The sequence below is a fragment of the Colossoma macropomum genome, unplaced genomic scaffold (genome assembly GCF_904425465.1).
Source record: "Colossoma macropomum unplaced genomic scaffold, Colossoma_macropomum, whole genome shotgun sequence".
Taxonomy (NCBI): Eukaryota; Metazoa; Chordata; class Actinopteri; order Characiformes; family Serrasalmidae; genus Colossoma; species Colossoma macropomum.
This window is the reverse complement of record NW_023494807.1, coordinates 16335631-16356959: the sequence shown is the minus strand read 5'-3', so window position 1 is coordinate 16356959 and position 21329 is coordinate 16335631. Positions and strand designations below refer to the sequence as shown.

Genomic DNA, 21329 nt, shown 5'->3' with positions numbered 1-21329 from the left:
GTCTGAGGTAACTGGTGTAGCAGCTTTTAGCCACAGTGATATTGGCATCTTTGCTGATGCCAAAGAAGTCCCCTGCTGTGCATCATGTGCTATGTGGCATATATCACTGAAAGGACTCGATAGGTGTCTTCAGCTTTATTTATATCTTAATGCTGACCACATACCTAAGCTGAAATTTAATCTCTCTCTCTCTCTCTCTCTCTCTCTCTCTCTCTCTCTCTCTCTCTCTCTCTTCAGAAGAAACTAAACTTATCCCCTCTTCCTGCTCAGTCTTTGAGTGGTGAAGTCTACTGGTGTTTCGTCCTTGTAAGTCATGTTTGCGCCTTGTTCTGTGTGCTCTGCAGAGTTTATGGGATATTAATGCATGTGGGTATTATTTTGTAATAAAGCATATGTATTTTATTAACATGCTGCTTTACTAATAGAAGCGAGATTGTGCTCTATAATGGTTGCAACAGATTTTAGTCATTTTTTGTTGTCAACACCAATATTGTATATACTACTTAGCATTTTATCTGGCAGACTGCAAGCTAGTTGTAAAGAAATACATGCTTTTTTTTGACTAGTGATTGTTTCATTGTGTATATGCATATATGTGATAAACAATCTTTCAGTAAATTCGTCTTTCAGCCACGACAAGCAGCAGTCGGATATTTTTTAGCGCTTCTTTTCTAATAAGAACAAGACTGCATTTACTGGCTGCAGTGGAGTTTGGTCTCAAAACTACTGTTTAGAATACTATTTAGCACATTTCTGCTGCAAATGTTTGATTCTGAATTTAGCATGTTTCTAGTGCAAGTTCAGGTTTCAGGTTCAAGTTTCAAGTTTATTTGTCATTTGAACATGTCAGGACATTCATTACATACATACTAAAAACAGTGCAAACAAAACAAAGCAAAAGCAAAAAGTACTAAATAACTGAAATATAATAAATATACACAAAATGTACAGAGACAGGAGGAAATCTCTGCTATCTACAAATGTGTTAAACAAAGGATGATCTGAGTAGAGAGAATATATGTATATTTTAAAGTGACTTAGTGATATAAACCTGTGGCAGCGATATGATATAATAAATAATACTAATGAAGTGACAGAGTGCAGTGGTATTGGGGAAGGACTCACAGCTTTACAGCTTGTTCAGAAGCCTGACAGCTTGGGTAGAAACTGTTCATTAGCCGGTTCTTCTAGCCTGGACATTTGCCTGCAAATTTCTGCTGCAAAATTTTACTGGAAATACAAAGAAGGGGCATTTTTTCCCTTTTCATGTACATCTGGTGATTGTGTGTGTGTGTGTGTGTGTGAATGTGTGTGTGTGTAAAATCTTTCATTAGGCCTATTTTCAGCTAAAATGTCGGGAGACCTGAGCACGGCAGGTAGCAGTCGGAATTATGCTGCGTACGGCTATGTGGAGTGCGGTCCTTGCGTTGGGAAAAAGCAGAAGGCCGTCAAGTCCTGCCTGACCTGTCTGGATTCTTACTGCCCGGCTCACCTGGACCTCCATGAGGAACTGCATGCAGGAAAGAGGCACAAATTGATAAACGCCACAGGCTTTCTCGAGGACAAAATCTGCTCTCGGCATGAAAAGCTGCTGGAGGTGTTCTGCTGCTCGGACCAGCAGTGTATCTGCCTCATGTGCACCATGGACAACCACCTAGGCCACACGATCGTGTCTGCTGCAGCAGAGCGGACAGAGAAACAGGTGTGACATCAAAAGTGGCTAATGTGCTAAATAAAAATATGTTTAATATTGACGAGTATGTTACCAAATGTACAGATCAAGTACACAGGTTAACTGTCATCTTCATGACACTGGTAATTAAAAGTGTCAGGAGAAGTTAAATAAAAGTAGCTGTTTTTAGTACAGTTTTAATTAGTACAGTTCTCATGCTAAATAACACATAGGAGCAGGCATTGTTGACTGTGTTGCCCTTCAGTGATATTTTGATGATTTCTAAATGAAAATAAGTTAACACATCCTCTCAACGGAACAAACTTAAATATGACATTTTTCTGCTGATTTTAGTGCACAAGTTCCATTTATTTGCTGAGATTCATACATTGGAAAAAATTAAATATACAATATAAAATGTGCCATATCCTTTGCACAGGCCACATTTTGTGTTTTATTTGTTCTAAAATGTTAAATTTAAACAGTAATTGTGCAGAAGTGTGTTCACTTTAGAGGATGTGCTATCTTCTTTTCACTTACAAAAATCAATAAAACATGTATTGTGACCAGGGGAGCCCAAACGTTTGCATATGATTGTACGACAAGTGCATAACTTTAACTGTAAACATCATGATGCTGGCCCTGACTGTAGCAATTTTGTACAAGTTAGACAAGTTAGTTGTTTAGCTATTTATGCTAAATAACACTTTTCTATCACATGCAGTATGGACTATATTCCCATGCATGTTATTAAGTGCATGCTTAAAACTGTAAATGTTATGACATTGTTGCAGTCAATTTTAACTACTTTTTCAATTGACACATGGTACATTTAGGCAAAAACTCAAGCAGATGTTATCCGTAACGTTCAAAACTAGTTGTGATTTGCCCTGCGACAGCATCTAATTAATCAAAGTGTCAAAAGCCACATGTCACCATAGACGGCGACTCCACTTTTCTGGAACTGAGTGGAATGGTTTGTTCTAGAACACCCTGCAGAGTTACAGCCGTTCATGCAGGCAGTGTAAAAATAAAAGGCATTTATCATTATCTAGCTGACAGCTATCACCAAGAAATATAATATGGTTGTATTGCTGTTGGCAGTATTGCTATTACTGTATTCTAAATACCTGACCAAGTTAGTGTGATATTTATAGCATTACCTCTCTTTTACATAATTTACCATTTTGCCAGTATATATATATATATATACTGGCAAAATATTGTTTTCAGTTACAAAATCCACAAATCGTATAATTTGACCAGGGGTGTTCAAACTGTTGCATACAACTATACATATATATATATATATATATATAAGGTATATATATTTAAGGTATGTGTATGTATATATATAAAAATATATATATTAGTTTAGAATTACTGTACGAATTACTGAATTACAGTATAATATATGTGTGTATATATATATATATATAAAAATTTATATATATATATATATATATATATATATATATATATATATATATAGTACAGTAATTCAGCAATGCGTACAGTAATTCTATTTTGTGCTATTTCTGTCATACATGTGGATTCATGTACCAGTCACTGTTCAGCTGAATGTCGGCTGTCCAACAGAGCCAGCTGGGGGAGCCAAAGAAGAAATCCCTGCAGAGGATCCTGGAGAGAGAGAAGGAGCTGGCAGAGCTGCAGAGGGCTGTGGACACTCACAAGGTGAGTTCAGAGCACAAGAGGAAAATAACACCTGGCAGATGAAGAGTTGTTTCTGGTTTGGCCACAGTTCACTACCAAGCAGCCAAAGAGGAGGTCAGTGTTGGATCACTGTGTAATCCCACTGAGGCCTGCAGAAAAGAAGCAGGCCAGGAAACTCAACCTGGTCACATTTTTGTTCTGTTGCTACTCCCAGCATCCATAACCTGTTAATGGCTTGGGGTAAAATCAAATTTACAGTTTATCTCACCCCAGTCGTCAGCTGGAGTGGTGTAAAGCATGCTTCCACGGTTCTCTGGAGCGGTGGAAATCACACTTCACTATCTGGCAGCCTGATGGACGAGTCTGTGTTTGGCAGATGCCAGGAGAACACGTCTCAACAGACTGCATCGTGCCAACAGTAGAGTTTGGTGGAGGAGGGATAATATTAATTGTCCATATTAATTCCCATGATTTTGGATTGGGATGTCCAACAAGCTCATATAGTTGTGATGGTAAGTTGTCCACATACTTTTGGCCATGCAGTGAATTTTATCAACAAAGGCCTTTAGATTGAACAGGTATTGTTGTATATGGAAAATGTTATAAATAAATGAAATAATAGCTGATGTAGTTGACTGCATAAAATCATGCCACATATCCATATCACCTCACCTCACAGCACGATAAACAGAAATGCTTTCCACATGTCCATTTAAGCTAAAAAAGTAGAGAACACTTTGTGTGGGAACACTTTAACCCCTTAAATGACCAGGGCCCACCGTTTTATTACACACTACAATGACCTAAGAACATCTTATCCAGTTTGCACTGAAGTCACTGTAGGTACACAATAATAAGCCTTAGTATGAAACAGTGTGAAAGTACAGTTCATTTGCATTTGCAGTTCATCACAGTATACACTATGAATATATATATTATTGCTGACTACTGTACGTATTTTGAACTGCATTAACAAACATACTTAAAGGGTCCATATCATGGGAACCGACTTTCCCTTGTTGTTTTAAATAAAGTTTTAGGTAATATGTAAACAGAGTAAAAGGTTGAATGTGCCGTTCCCTCTCCAGTCCATAAACTACATATATGGACATTAAGCTGCAAAAACAACCCATTTTGAATTCACTGTTTCTGTGATGTCACAAAAACCAACCAAACACTGCCCATTCACAATGAAGTTATAAGGGGTGTTTCAGCTCTGAGTGCTTTTTTAATGAGGCACAATACAGGACAGCCAAACAGAAAAGAGCTAATTTATCTTACAACAATTTTAAAGACTATTTTAAATTTTAAAATAGTGATGACCATGTTTGGTACGTAAAGCCGGACAAATGTTATAAGTGGACCTCAAGGTAAAAGTGAAATACTAGTGAAATGTATAATATAGGCCATTTTAAAGTAAATATTATTGTTTTAAGGGTGATTTAGAAAACCAGTTTTTGGATACTTGTTCAGAAACACCAATATTTGAAGCTTCAAAATGCTGTTCGGACCAGCCCTACTGTGTGAAGTTTGCTTTTTCACAAGAGTTACATCTCTAAAGTAATTAAAGCTTAAATAATCTCACACTGTCTGCAAACTAAATTGAGTTGTTAAGTAATCTCAAAAACACTTGCCTGTGTGGTCTTTGTCACTGTATTTATACTATTATCTAGACAAAAGTAGCTATCTGTGCCCCTGTTGAGAGCTGGAACCAAAAGATCAATCCACTGGAACTTCTGAACCTCTAAGTGACCTCCATGTTTACTCTGCGTGTTCTTACAGCGCTGTGCACAGGCAGCACTGCAGGAGAGCGAGAAGATCTTTGACGAGATGATCCGCTCCATTGAGCAAAGACGCTCTGAAGTGCAGGATCTGATCAAAGCTCAGGAGAAGGTCGCAGTGAGCCGAGCTGAGGTGTTCCTCAAGCAGCTGGAGGAGGAGATTGCAGAGCTGAGGAAGAGAGATGAAGAACTGCAGCATCTTTCACTGGTGGAGGATCATATCCACTTCCTGCAGGTAATGTTTCCTCAAGGTTACAAACCGCAGATGCTGAAACGAGACTGCAGAAAAGCATGAGAAGCATGACGGTGCTGAAGTGAGGCTGGATATCTGGGTTCTAACTTTGAAAGTGCAATTCACGTTTTATGGGCCGAAACATAAAGATGAAACTGGTAACCCTTTATGTTGATAGTCCACTGTGGATGCTTTGTAGATGCTCAGTCTGTCTTTTACTAACATTCAACTAAATATCAATTGCAACTGAACCTAAAGTCAGAGTGATGGATTCTATTTAATTTAACCTTAACAGTAAGCCTAAACCTAACCCTTAGTCTAACTTCAACTCCAAATCTAACTCTAATGGTGTTAATAACCTAAGCACCACCATAATGTTTGTTAATAATTATCATTTCTGTAGGTCTAAAGGGGACCAGGGAAACTTGAAAGAAACTTAGAATGAATCCTGTGACTATGACACTATGGTCACTGTTCCAGATTGGAACTAAAATCTATCATGGATAATGACATAATTACTATTCAAACTTAATGTTTCAAGCTTTGCTTAAAAGCATTTTGTTTGTTTGTTTGTTTATAGCGTTTTGTGGTTCTCTCTGCCCCTCCTGGAACTTCTGATTTACCCACAATCACTGTCAGCTCTGCCCACACGTTTGATGATGTTGCAAAATCTGTAATTCAACTGAAAAAGTGTGTGGATGATTTCTGCAAGGAGGACATGGAGAAGATAACTACCAAAGGTAACGGTGAAAACTGTGTTTTGCATGAACTGGCTCAGTAATTTAATCAGATGAGTAATCCTGTACCTGTGCATGTATTCACACACAAGCTCAAAATATAAATATTCTAAACACATTACACCAGTTCAAGAATTTCAAGAATCAATTTTTTTCATGATATGCTGTATGATATTGTGCCATCCTGCCGCTGGTCGCGCTGCCGTAGGAGTTGAAGAGGCTCTCAGGAAGCGCTGCGTTTGCAGTAGGAGAGACATTTATCGTAGATAAGTCGTTGTTGTTAGCTTAACACGTGCAGCACTGTTGGTTGTGTCAGGTTGTGGGGTAGTTCATGTGGTCTATTGTCTACCATAAATGACAGTTGTGTGGGTAGAAGTGACCTGCCTGCTGCCCAGCCGCTTGGTTAGCGCTGAGCCATGGTTGTCCCTTGCTGCCAATAAAAGAATCTTTTCCTTTGAAGTTAATCCTACATCACTGCAATATGTTGTTGGTGGTGGGCTTTACACATAAAGAAATATCAATGCTATTTTACGATTTACACCACCTTCACTATAGAAATAAAATTGAGTTTTCCTTTGCTTTTCCATTGCCATGTCTGTTATTATTCCTCAAAAACATTGTTATATCCAAAATTGTTACAAATAGATACATAGCATTTTGGAATTAAACTCTTTAATTGTGTGACCATTTTTAACAGATATTAATAAGCAATATCTAGTCAAGTTTATAATGTTTTATATTGCTGTTGTTTTCACAGTGAAGCAAATCCAGATCCTCACACCTATGACCAGAGAGGAGGTCCTGCAATGTAGGTTACGATGAACAAACACACACATCTGTACATTCAAACATATTATACATTCACCATCGACCCTCATTATCTGTCACTTTAATAATAATTATACATACAACTATAATTATACAACAGTACATTAAATTCCTTTTAAAGGGCTTATATCATGGGAGAATGTTGCTTTTTTTGAAATACAACAGTTCTAAACAGTTAAAAAACTAAATCTAAAAAATAGTATTTTAGTATTAAGTATTAGTATTAAGATCTTATGTATTTACAAGGATTATGTTATGGTCTATTTAAACCTAAGGTATTAATTAAGAGAGTAACAAGCTAAAAAATATACAAAATCATAATTTATATGGTATTGGGACATGTCTGTCCCAAACCTTAACCCCCTAATTTTTTCCTTTTTTTAATCTTTTTAATTTCTTTCCAGCTGAAGTTCAAACCGTTAGATCATGGGTTTACTTTTTGAATTAAAAAAATGCTGTCCTCCATTTTCATGTCATTATCAAAACACAAAGAGTTTTGGTTGAGCCTTAGTTTAGTCACTCCCCTGCCTTTTAGAGCAGGAAGTGAGGACAAACCCTATTCCAAAAAGGTTGGGACAGTTGGAAAAATGTAAATGAAAACAGACAGCAATCATTTGCAAATCCTTTTTGGAGTGAATGCTCCTATTATACCCAATCATGATAACATCACCTGTTATTTATTCACCTGTTTACCTAGGAAAGTTTCAAAACAGGTGCTTTAGATCATTCCAGTCTTACACTGCCCTGTCGCACCTTTTTGTGTTGCAGGCATCAAATTTGGATCTAGCATATATTTACAAAATTAATAAAGTTAAGAAGGTAAATTATTAAATATTCTTTGTAATAGTTTCAGTTTAATACCTGTAAAGGTTTACAAAGCACTGCTTTCTGCCTTCTTTTTATATGCATTTTACCTACTGTCCCAACTTTTTTGGAATTGGGTTTGTAAATCATTATAACTGCTAGTGTCATGCTTTGTTTCATTTTTATTTGTTGTCTTGTATTGTTCTTTGTATAATTAACATTTTATGTTATTTTATGATCGTCTTTGTCTATTTGTACCTGCCCAAGGACTACAGTTGAAAATGAGCCATATTGGCTTAACTGGCATATTTACAGAAATATTTATGTCCTCAATTAAACTATAACCTAAACTAAAGTCTGATTGGCTGAGCTATGTTGCACCTAACAATCCCTTAACTGTGTATAAAGTCACTGTAATGGATGACCTCTTGTGCTTTATTGCTTTACTTTATTGCTGAAACTTCCCTTTATTGAACAAAGTTGATGTTTTATCCCCACCAGATTTCTGTGACCTGACACTGGATTACAACACAGCCTATCGGCGCCTCGCTTTGTATGATGGTAACAAATCAGTGGTTAACAATGACCGGGATCTGACCTACCCGGACCACCCTGACAGGTTTGACTGGCCGCAGGTGTTGTGTAAGGAGACGGTGTGTGGGCGCGCTTACTGGGAGGTGGAGTGGGGCGGCACCAACGGGGTCAACATTGCCGTGTCGTACAGGAGCATCCGCAGAAAAGGCGGCCGGAACGAGTGCTGGTTCGGCTGCAGCGAGCAGTCCTGGAGGCTCTACTGTTCACCATTCAGGTATGCCTTCAGACACCACAGCAAAGAAACCTATATCCCCAAAACCAACCACTCCACCAGGATAGGCGTGTATGTGGATTATGACGCTGGAACACTGTCCTTCTACAGCATCGGTGACAAAATGATTCTGCTCTACAAAGTGCAGACTGAGTTCACCGAGCCTTTGTATGCTGGCTTTACTGTCTGGCCTGGATCCAAACTGACCCTGTGTCCACCTGCAAAACTGTAGACTTATCTACTTAGCTCCTAATTATCTGTAAAATATGTGGGTTGAGCTTAGATCCTCCTTTCTGATGTTCTCCAAAAAGACTGCCCATATAGATTTAGTTCTGTCACTTGTACCTGTAGATGGTCCTACACTTTAGCCTCTTAAACTGTAGGCTTATTAATCACTTATTAGAAGTTATGTAGTTATGAGAGTGAGGAACTGAAGTGTGGGCCCATGCACAGTGTTCAAGGGGTTCAATTCCTAAACCAGTTTCAGAGAGCCTACACTATATGTCCAAAAGTATCCAGACATCCTTTCTGAATAGTGAATTCAGCTACTTTCACGTGCACACATTGCTGTTGAACAGTGGAACTGTTTTCTCTGGAGTGATGGAATACCATATAATTCATTTGGGAGGAGTTGGAGTGATGTTTGTGATCCAGAACTAGCCATCCAACATCAGTACCTGACTGCATTAATGCTCTTTTGGCTGAATGCAATCGAATCCTCACAGCACTGTTCCAATATCTAGTAAAGCCATGCCAGAAGAGATGTTACAGCAGCAAAAGGGAAACAAACTCCTTATTAATACCCTTGATTTCAGAAGAAACAGAGCAGGTGTCTACAAACTTTTGGACATATAGGATGTCTGCATGAGCTGTAAATGACTAATGACGTGGTTTGGGAGTTTCTGGAAAATTATAATGTTGAAAAAAAGAAAAAACAGCTTATTAAGAGTCTGACAGCTGATGCTTCCTTAGCTGAACAAGTCAATCCTATGACATTTACCACCATAATCATAACACTCCCATATGCATACATGACTTAGGGCTAAAAGAGGACTAAAAGAAGCTGAAAGGTCAGCCTGAACTTCAGCTAAATCTAACGCTGTAGAGAACTCTTACTAATATGAATGTTTCACTAATTATGATTTTAAGTGGACAGCAGGTGTCCACAGAGAATCAAAGCAGCATCTATAAGAATGTACATGACTGCAGTAACTTAGTGAATAATGACCTGCAGTAGAGCTTTTCAACACACCTGAAGTCACTGATGCTCTGGCACTATGTGCTCTGGTAGTATAAAACGCTAAATTCAGCCACAGCTTCAGGGGACGTTTAATATATTTCCGAGTATCAACAAAGAGATTGTGCAGACCTGAGCTATTTGTCAATGATGAACATTTTGAAATGGTTTAGAAATCAAAGCATGATATCAGTTTGGACCATAATAACTGTAGAAGAGATGTTTGTACCGAGAGCTATACAGCTGGATGTATGATTGTGTTGTATTTGTACTGACTGATTGTAGTAGGAGTTTAATAAATGATGAATAAAATCTTTGTGATCTTGAGACTGTGGTATGCGTTATTTATTTATTTATGTATTTATTATTATTATTTGATCAAATGAACTACACTTTTAATTTTAATAATAGACATGTAGGTATTCTATACCTACATAAAAATGTTTATATAATATCTATTTTTCTGTAACAAGGTAAATGTTAAGCTTCAGGGATTTAGTGGTGGATTGTTTCTGTTCAAATATCTGTGTGTGTGTGTGTGTGTGTGTGTGTGGTTGTGTGTATGTTTTAACATATACACATTCACAGCTGGTAACCAGATACAATACATCCAAATACAATACTGAAGGAGTATGGCATTTGGAGAATGTCAAAGAAAATACAAGTTTCCAAAACTTCAAAAAAACGACTAAAACATATAGAGAGATTGGGGCTCTTAACAACCATGCAAGACCTGGTAGACCACCAAACCTGCCACCATCAGATGAACAGTACTTAAAGCTTTCATCTTTGAGAGAGAGGAGAAAATCAAGCTCCACTCTTTCTTCAGCTCTGAAAAAATCCACAGGTGTTTCTGTTCATCCTTCCACTGTGAGACAACAACTCAACACTATGAGTCTGAAAGGATGTGTAGCCTATCTTTGTTTACCTCTGGGGGCCTCTATTGTAACACCACATTAAAACTAATCCCACCATGTGGAGGCTGTACTTTACTTTATTGCAGAAATGTGTTTCAGTTGTGACAATTCTTAATGTTCCACACTGATTTTCAGACTTTGGGACACACTTACTTCAAAACAGTGGGATCTAACTGCTCATCATGTGGCCATGATGGACAGGGATGCAGTCTTACTTTCTACTCTAAAATGCAGGGGTGTGGCTAAAATAAGGCTCTGCCCATGGACTGTATTTTGGTAGTAACATGAAAATGTAAGACAGCATTTTCTAAACAAAAAGGAAAACCCATAATAAATGTAAATAAAACTTCAATGTAAAAGAAATAAAAAAGGCCTTATAGAACTGGGGGCAGTCGTGGGCTGGAGGTTAGGGAACCAGCCTTGCCACCGGAAGGTCACCGGCTCAATCCCCCGAGCCGACAATACATGACTGAGGTGACCCTGAGCAAGGCGCCAAACCCCCAACTGCTCCCCAGGTGCCACGGATAGGGCTGCCCACCGCCCTGGGCAAGTGTGCTCACTGCCCCCTAGTGTGTGTCTTCACTAGTGTGTATGTGGTGTTTCACTGCTCGGATGGGTTAAATGCAGAAGTGAAATTTCCCCATTGTGGGACTAATAAGGGTCTCTTAGTCTTCATCTAAAAAACATGGAGAAAAAAAAATACAAAAAAGCATTAAGTTGAAAATCAGGTGTTAGGGATTTGAGACAATATGGTTCTCAATAGACCATACACTATAAATGATGATTTTGTATATATTTAGCTTATTACTCTCTTAATCAGGCCTTGGTTTTAAATAGATCATATATTTAAGCTCTGAACATGTAAATGTTTTTTTAACATTGTTTTTACTGTGGAACTACAGTTTGAACCAATTCCATAGAGCGAGAGTGATCGTTATCTGCCTTAAAGATGATTGAAATAATATAGATGTGGGTTCTGTGACCCTCACAACTCATTGAAAAACTCATTGAAAATCATTTATTTTATGGTACAATAATGATCAACAGGATGAATCTTGACAAATTTTTGCCAGGCAGCAGTCAACTTCACAGATGACATTGCTGTAGGAATACGAATAGATGACCGAAAAGCTGTTCTACTTGGGCCTGTTTAACTACATAAAGAATCCACTGTTACATCTTTCCGTGCATTAGTATGTGCCCTGTGTGCCCCTGTGTGATTGTCTTATATGAGCCTCACATAAACTGAATCTCCTTCAGTGTAATTCTCTGAGACTATTGCACATGCCTTGGTGAGCTGTGCTTGTAGAATGCCAGTGTTAAATGTAGCACTGCTTTGGTTAAATGATGCTGTGAGGTCATTGTTGCTGTGTATAGATCAAAAGCTTCTATAATCCCTCAGCTGCACCACTAAAACCTCCACACTCATCTGCCTTGGCCTAGTAATCCAGACCGCTGTGTGTGTGTTGGTAAATGCCACCTGCTTGATGGTTCTATTTTGGTGTTTTGTTCAGCCCTGCCCCAAAAACAGAAACCAAAGCCAGATGGGATTCAGACATGAAGAACAGCAGCAATACATGCGCACTACAGCTGCACAATATATCATGATACTGGCTTTTGCAATACTGGTGTTGCAGAATATTTTCTGCAATATGAAAATAAGTGTCTAACCAATAACAGTGTTTTTACTGTAATGGGAGCATCTTGGCCAATCACAATTTTGTCATGCAGCACTGATGCACTCACATGAACATATACACACACACACACACACACACACACACACATACTCAATATGCAAACATGACTCCACACTTCTTGCGTGCCCTCTTGCTCACACACAAGTAAAGTGGCTCCCAAAAGTATTTGGACACTTTAACCTTTAGTAGACTTTAAGTTCTTCAGATTTCTTTTAGCACAACATCAAACTGATTGAAGACTCTTGTTTGAGGCCCGGAGAGGAATTCCAGTCAGACTGCACTAATAGTAGTGAAGCACAGAGGTGGATCACAGATGTTAATTGATGGGATCATGAACTCAGATGTGTACATAGGCATTTTGGATGCAAACCTGCAGAAGCCTGCATAGAAACTGCTCAAAAGATAACGATCTGAAACACACCAGCTGCTTTGTGAAAGGATATTTTACCAAAAAAGAAAATAACAAAATTAAAGTAAATTCCACCTGATTTGACTTTTTCTTTTGGCTCAGTGCAGTACATCTGTCCGTACACATGCAGTCGTATGCAAAGGTTTGAGCAACTCCGGTCAAATTACATATTTTGTGAAAATTAATTAACACATCCTTTATGGGGAACAAGCCTAAATATAGCATTGTTCTGCACATATGAGTGCACAATTTCTGTTTATTGGCTGAGCTTAACATATTGGAATACATAAAATTTGCCATAACTTTTGCACAGGCCACAGTTTATATTTTATTTTCCCCTCAATATGTTGAATTTAGCAAACAAACAGTAACTGTGCATAACAACGTGTAGAAGTGTGTTCTTGTGCTATTTCCACATAGAAGATCAACACAACGTGTAATTTGACCACCTTTGCACATGACTGTACACACTGCCTGACACATGAACAATGCAGTTCCTCTAGAAAACTTTTCAGTGTGAAGACAAACTGCAGTAATATAATCTCTGTAGGAATTTAGCTGTTCTGTCTATCCATTCATTTATCTATCTTTCTGTCCACTACAGAAAAATCACAATACTTCACACATTTTTCTTCACCTTTTTCCATGTGATGCACATTTTTTATTTTTTACTTGTGATTTTCTCAAATCATGATTCATTCATTTATACTTTTCATGTGTTGTTTCATGGTGTAACATTCCTGCGCATTTCATATAATTTAATATAATCAGGCAAAACACATACAACATAATACTCAGGTGTACTCGAGAAAACATGAAAAATGTAATAACTTTAGGGCACATGTGATGTATCCCACGTGACCATATATTATTCACATTATGCCACATGTTAACTTGTGAAGATGTTTTTTAAGACACTTTACATGTGAAATGCACAGACGTTTCTATAAGGCAGGGGGTCCTAATCCCAGTCCTGAAGATCCCACGCTATGCACTGCTTTGTCTCATCTAGCATATCTCTTTCGACTCAATAACCAGTTGGCAAGCTCCTTGATGGCTGGGTCAGGTGTGTAGAGCAGTGTTTCTCAACCCTGGTCCTGGAGAAACACTGCCCTGCACATTTTTTGTGCTTTTCCTGCTGTATCACACTCACATTAACTCAGTAATGGGCTGCTAGAGAAAACAAAAGAGTAAAAAAATTAGAAAACACTAAAAATAGCAGGGCAGTGGGCCTCCAGGACCAGAGTTGAGAAACAGTGATGCAGAACAGAGAAAACAAAAAAATGTGCAAAGCATGGTGTTGCTAGGTGTGGAATTGAGAAGCCATGTTGTAATTCCCCTGGAAAACCTCCCTATGTGAAGACAAACTGTGGTTAGATAGTTATATACTTCCTTTGGGAATTTAGCTGCTATGTTGCAAACAAAGGGCCTGTGCTGAACTAATCTTACTTCAGGACTTTCTTCCTCTGAGTGTCATTACAGGCTGTAACCACCAGATGGCGCCAGACAGCTGTTCCCTCATTCACTGTGAGCGGCTTCTCCAGCTTCCAAACGCCAAACAGGTGGTCACGCACTCACACACCAAACGGACAGTCTACGTTACGCCACGATGGGACGGCGGACTCTCTAGTACCTATTACTCTTTCTTCAGCTCATGTTCAGATCTATACAAACTCTCAACCAAAGAAGATTAATGAGCCGCACACCGGAGCCCGGGAATATTTCGCCCTGAGTTTTCCCTCTTGGATTCGGGACGGTCTGGGAGAGAACCAAAAGTATGAAAGTGACGGTGTGTTTTGGAAGGACTCGGGTTGTGGTACCGTGCGGAGATGGAAATATCAAAGTACACACGCTTATCCAACAGGCCACCATGAGATACAGGAAAGCAATAGCCAAGGTAAGCGGCGATCTGCATCTGCATCACCTTCGGTGTGTTTTTGAGAGACGCTGGAAACACTCCTGCGGTTCATTGAGCCGGAGGAGCTGCCAATATGGCGGTATTGAGGGAAACGGGGGAAGGGACCGGGAAATCACCGGACTTTTAACTTTAACGCGGATGTACGTTTGGTTTAGGCTGCACCATCATTTGCGTGTTGTTTTACTTATCTTTGGAGTCTAGTGTTGACTTAAGAGTCGCTCGTTAAGCCAGCTGGTCTGAGGAAATCACGACAGAAAGTTGCGAAGTTGACTTCTTAGTGGAGTCTTCCGTTCCACCTTAAATGGTGCAGCAGTTTCACTCTGGCGGCTGAGGCGCCAGAACGTAACTGCCGCACCGTTTAAGGTGGAACGGAAAATTCGAAGAACTTCAGCTTGGAAAAAGTATGAAACTGTGGTGGTGTCAGAAGTTGAACAACAAAATCCTGAGAGCATTTCTACCGCTTTTAAATCCTTTCTCTGTTACCCTTTGGGAACAAAGTGAGGGGAATTCTTGGCCGTTTAACAGCCTCGGGGCTGCGGGTGAATTAAGGACGATATTCTAGATTGAGGTTTGATAAGAGGCTGTAATTTAGTCAAGAGTCTAGATTGTAGAGTCTAGATGTTGTTTTCCTGCACGTCAGGGATGTAATAACCCGTAGCTGGGTTAATTTCAGACGGACAATGTGAGCTCGGTTCGCCTGCCAGTGAAGCGCTTTGTTCTAGTCCAAATGAGTCCATTAACGCTGGGATGCCTGGATGGCTAACTAAGTTAGCTCTGCTGCTAATCTTGCTAGGCTAACAGTGAAGAGTAAACAGAAACAGAAGGCTTCGTCCAGACTTCCCGGTTATTTTTAGACTCGAGTATTTTGCTCCTTTTTGGCACACGTCTCTCTGCCTTTCGGCTGAAAGCCTGGAGCCCAAACAACATGGACTAAACTGGTTCAAACAAAGATTTTTACCTCCTCTTTCAAAACCTTACAGGCCCCTGAGGGACGTCTGTGGTACTGCAGACCTGCAAAAACTGTCTTCCAGAAGTATTAACGTTAGGAAGAGAGACTGTCTGATCTAGCTGAAGAACTTAAACGACCGTTCTAGTTAAAACCTTTAGAAATATGTCTGTTGTGCTGCTTTTGACCAGTTTGTTGTTCCACCACAGATGGCCACCCTACCTGTGGCTGAGGAGTGTAGTTGCTGATAGAGGGGCAGTGCGCTGTGTTGTCGTTAAGCCCCCATAAACACGGGGGAAAGATCATTCTGAGGCACTTGGAGAAGTCAGAACAGTGTAGTAGGATTCAGTAGGTTAGCTTTGTCTGTCATATTTCAAAAGCTAGATTTTACCACAGTTTTCCTCAGACTTTTTGAGAAATTACCGATAGTTATTACGTCTGTGCTTGTAAAACCTGTGTGATTCTGTTCTAAGGTTCTAAGCTCCCGTCTAAAAATGGACATATAATGAAATTAGGCCTTTTGGTACATAGTTAAACTGGACTGGACTAAGGAGATTTCTTTATTTTTGAACATTTTGGGTTAGAAGTGCAGTAAAATGGATAAAATGCAGACATTTAGCACAGTATTTATTTAAACAGTCTGTTCTTCTGGAGTACAGTATATGTGTCATGAAATATTGGTCAAATCGAAACATTTTAAACAAATCCCCTGACATGGAAATCATTTCCGTATTATAATGCGACTCTGATTCTTTTTGAAGATAGTTAGAAGGTATGAATGCAACATCTTTGTCCTGTGGAAAGGTGTTAGTGACTCTGCAGTAAGGTTAAAAACTTGAGCTTGAAAAAAAGAACAATATTTATGATAATGGGCTTTTTTTCGATACTCAATGACTCTGAAATGAACCCTGATTTTCCCCCAACCAATATCCATAACAAGTACTAAGACTTTGATATCAACCCGCTCTGCAGCCTGCAAAAGCCAAGCCTTCTGTTGTAATTTTAGGTTTCGCATGGGGTTACGAGTGCAGTGGAATGATGTATTATGCTTTATATCATCTGAAATGATGCCCACCTGGCCAGTGTGGACCTCCTGAGGAAATGCCCTATTTTACTAAAATCCCTTCACGACAAAAGAATTTAACATGATATCTATGTTAGTATGATCCTTTGTTAACCATTTATCTCCTGACACTGATTTTAATCTCTAATCACGTCAGTTTGTATCTCTCAGCAGTCTTACCCGGTGACGTATGTATTTTGCAAACATACTGTTCCGGCCTTTACTGGATGGCCTTGAAATTCAGGTGCAAACTTATGGCTGTTAGTTTGACAGACTATATTGCCTCAGGGCACAAGCTGTCTCAGCTATACCACTGACTTTCTGCTGTACTGGCCTCACACGGTTGTGTCTAATGAGCTGATCTGACCTGCAGGACTGTAGATGGGCTTCATGCCTTTTATATAGAAGCAGAGACCCAGTCTTCAGTTTCATTGTCTTTTCAAAAGTGTGTGCTAAAACATGTATGTGTATATTTTAGGTTTTGTGATCCATGTGTGTGTGTGTTAGCAGCAACAGGCCAGGAGATTTCATTAGATAAATCAGAACTACTTTAGTTATGAAATTACATATTTGGTTATATTCATCAGTTTGAGGGGGTTCAGTGAAGTGTGGAGAGTTGTTTTAAAGTGCAAAGAATGTCATATTAAAAATATGAGTGTTACAATACAGGTATGGCGTGCATAGATGGCGCTTGTCTGAGTACCTGTTTGAACTCCAGAAAGGGACACCCTTGTGGACATGTGCAAATGAGCACCTCAGGAACACAAACTGTGATCTACTATGCTAGCCACAAGCTAATGTATTAGCCCAGAGCTTACCCATTAGCCATTATGTGCTAGCCATTGCACAATATGATGCTTTACAATCAGTGATTATCCAAAGCTTGTAAAATTTCAGGCTTTCATTTAAATCAGTGTGTCGGTCACAATGACTGCCCCAGGAATGTCTCTTACGTTCATCAGAACACGAGCCCTTCAGACCTGTTGCTTTTTGTCCACTTGTGCACAAGTGAAGAGTAAACTCTTCCAGTTTGTAGTGTGGTAGGTGCAGAGCAGCTCCTGTGCTGTACTAACAGTAGCACATATTTACAAAGCTTCTCAGAGTAGGAATGATGATCTAGGATCCGTTCCTGTCAGTAAAGTCATAGTAAATGAGAGGAATCTGATCCTACATCAGCACTCCTACTCTGAGAAGTTTGGTGAGCTTGGTCTCCTTTTCTGTGGTACAACTTTGTGAGGCAAAAAATCACTCCTGAAGCATTTGGGCGATGAGCTGAGGCTGTGAAGTTTGGACCCATGGTGGTACTCAGATAAATATCACAGCACTTACATATTTGAGATGATTCATCAGACGTGTTGTGCCTCCATGGTATACCAACTTCTCGCACATTTTCACTGAGCATTTTTCTTATCATCCAAACAATGCTTTTCTTTTAGACATCTTTGCTCATTTAGCTTTATTGGCCATGTGGATAAATTGATTGCACTCTGAGGTGAGTCTTCATGGATAGCTGTTTTTTTTTAATGCATTCAGTTAAACCGTTTTTAACATTTTCCATATATTAGCGATAACTGGCCTATCGACAGGCCTTTGCTGGTTAAATTAGGGCACAATTTTTGTGGTCTAAAAAAGGACAGAATTCTAAATAGAAACTGAATACCAACATAACAGTTAGGGTCAGTCCTAATTACAGTAGTGTTATAGTACAATGCAATATATTGTTACACTTCTAGTAAGCTTGTATGTTTGTGTGAATGATTCAGAATGAAATGAAAGTACATTTCACTGATGTTCTTCTCGGTCTTCTCTCCATTTCTGTTCAACATGTCCCTGTGTGTGTGTGAGAGAGTACGTGTACTGGTGTCCTGCCATGTCCTTGGTGTTGTTAGCTTGCTGTCATTCCATCCATTGCTTACTTTCTCCCTCTCTGTAGTGCTCATCCCCCTCTCCCATACTCTGTTCTTTCAGCCCAGGGCTCAGCAGTGCTAGTCCAAAATGATAAAAATATCATAGCAAACTACTATGAAACGTGAGCAACGTTTTCAGACCTTGAATGCTTGTCAAGTTGTTGGTATGTAGGTCATAAGTCAGGTACAGGTTAAAGTAAAAGAGTGAGTGACAGTTTTCCTGACTGTCATTTTACAGAAGACTGAAATCAGCCATATAATTCATATAGACATCATAAAATAGTGCTGGTCAGTTTAGATAGCATTGCTGTTTTAACTTATTTCTGACAATCATCATTGAATGTTCACACAATATAAAGGACAGCTGATGTTTTCGAATGGTGTTGTAGGTTGAGATGACAACAGCAGAGCACTGCTGCACGAAGGGATACAGTAACTCTCCAAGCGTCATGGCTCGCTCAAGGACGTCCGTATTTAGTACAATTTCACTACAGAAATGAATAGACAGCCTTGATTGGTTGCACATACCACATGTGAAAGAAGATGCCAGTCGGTTCTGCCTTTTTGTGTGTCTGTGATTAGATAACTCGCTAGAAGTAAATGACTGACTCGTATTTGAAGCTTCCCCATTCCACACGGTCACGGCCTGTTCAGGCGTCAGGTTTGTTGTGCTTCCTTTAGACCAGGCATCTCAAACTGGGGACCTTACAGGCCACGATTAGTGTTTACCCTCATCTTAAGCTCTGAATTCAGTTCATGAAAGCCTTGGTAATTAGCTGATGAGCTGAATCAGGTGTGTTTTAATGAGGCAGTGTGCTGAAGACTGTAGTGTTTTGGCCCGCGAGGACTCGAGCTTGACACGTGCTTTAGACTAAGCAAAAGCAGTTTGAAGGGGTGACCAGTACTGTGATTTTTAGAGATAGACTTGATAGATGCAGTTTGTTTTTAGCCTCAGGTGTTCAAAATTTTGACAGAACAGTTTAATGTCCATAAAATTAGAGATGGGTAATGTGGCAAAAATATAATATCTGTGATACTTTACGATATTTTTACAATACATGATGTCATGATATTCATTTATATTGTATTTATTTATATTTATCAGTTGGGCGAAAAGAACCATTAGTGCTACATTTTAAAAGTTACTAGCAAAACTGTGTATATAATGATTTTATGCAATATTTGGCACACTGTGTTGCGCTAAATCCAGTTAAAAGGGACTAATTTTGCTGTCTTTATAATGAAACATGCAGTTGGTCAGTGTTCTACAAGTACTGACAATTTTTCTGAAAAGCATTTTGTGTTGTATTTCGACATAATTTGTTATGATAAGTGTTGTCATATTGCCCAGCCCTACATAAAATGTAAATAAAATGTATGTATCCTTTCTGGGATTGCGGTTTTTGTCTGGTTAATTTTATTACTGTTAATTTATTTACAGTACTGAGCAAAATTCCTTTTAGTCCAATTATAAGAGAAGAAAAATGATCAAAACAGTCCACTAATAACTATGTAAACTTTAAGTTATGACTGGTTTGTAAGACATTCTTTTCTGTGTAGAGTAGCAGCACTCGTAATTCATGGGGTTCATGTTCATTTGTATTTATTCCAGTGTTTACTAGTGAAAACACACTTATTCTCACGAACATGACGCTACAAAAACTTATTGTTTTCTGTTTTTTGGATGCTCAATGATGACTGGTTCAAATATATGAAAAATAAACCTGGATTCATTTTAAATGTATTTTTATGAACATTTTCCATCTTAAGTGACCTAATCCTCATTACCTCAGCACAGTAAGATTTGAAGATGGATCTGAAAACAATGTTTTGTTTAATTTTTCTTTTTTATAATCTGTAAACTGATGTTGTTTAGTATTTTAAATCTAAAATTTTAAATCTATATTTTGTTATAAAATATAGTTTTTTGCACAACATTTTGTTGTTTTCATTCCCATCCTTACAGTTTATAAGGAAAAGATGCGTAGAGATTCAGCGGGTATAAGATACACAAACTCATTTTTTCTCATTAAAACGCAGAGAAATGAATGGTTTGAGGCAGTCTCGTGAGAAAGACACACGTACTCCAGAGATAAATAGTTTTAAACAGTTTGCTTATGTGCCTTCTGCAGATGCCGAAACATAAACATTTATAAATGGGGGCATCTACTCAGATTAGCTTTAACATTTATATAACATGTACTTCTCCAAGATTACAAATGCAGTAAAACAAATAAATTGCAGACATTTGATCGCTGTTGCCCAGCGTCACCTTAATTTTTTGCTCTTCTGATGTGCCATAAACGCTTAATCAAATTTAAAATCAAATTACTTTAGATTTTGTTGTCGTTTGTTTATGAAAGCATTTAGCCACTCGAGACTAGCAGTCCTTAACTCTGGTAAAACGACTGTATTGCATGCTGTCTCATGACTTACTGCTTTATTTTCTCACAGTATTTGAATACACAGAAACACCTGCACGTCTGTACACAACATAGTTTAGGCAAATGTAAAAAATGATGGTAAAATACATGTATGTGTGTTATTATTGTTTATTTTTTTATTACTATTGTATTATTATTGTTATTATTATTATTATTATTATTAGTATTACAGTTGTGGAATGGTGTGAAACAAAAAAACAAGAGGGAAAGCAAAGACATTTGTTTTTTTTAGTTTTTCACTCAAGTTGCGAGGCT

The 21329-nt window shown here is 38.6% G+C and overlaps 2 protein-coding genes across 4 annotated transcripts in view; both read left to right on the top strand.

Annotated features, from left to right (window-relative positions):
* The first annotated feature begins 203 nt into the window (after positions 1–203).
* Positions 204–10097, top strand: LOC118797275 (tripartite motif-containing protein 16-like). 2 transcript variants are annotated; one of them, XM_036556581.1, is made up of 8 exons: positions 204–306; positions 1335–1702; positions 3272–3367; positions 5129–5362; positions 5940–6099; positions 6854–6904; positions 8230–8769; positions 8863–10097. In XM_036556581.1, exons 2-7 carry the CDS (start codon positions 1352–1354, stop codon positions 8763–8765), a joined length of 1428 nt encoding a protein of 475 aa, XP_036412474.1. In that variant the 5' UTR covers positions 204–306; positions 1335–1351; the 3' UTR covers positions 8766–8769; positions 8863–10097. The 2 variants fall into 2 exon arrangements, with proteins under 2 accessions (XP_036412474.1, XP_036412473.1); XM_036556580.1 differs by having other exon boundaries at positions 8230–10097.
* Positions 10098–14361: 4264 nt separating this feature from the next.
* The window catches only part of pard3ab (par-3 family cell polarity regulator alpha, b), a 193104-nt gene continuing 186136 nt past the window's right edge, over positions 14362–21329 (top strand). For both annotated transcript variants that reach the window (XM_036555749.1, XM_036555748.1), the window contains exon 1: positions 14362–14693. In XM_036555749.1, the coding sequence (XP_036411642.1) occupies positions 14574–14693 (120 nt within the window). In that variant the 5' untranslated portion in view covers positions 14362–14573. The remainder of the gene's footprint in view (positions 14694–21329) is intronic.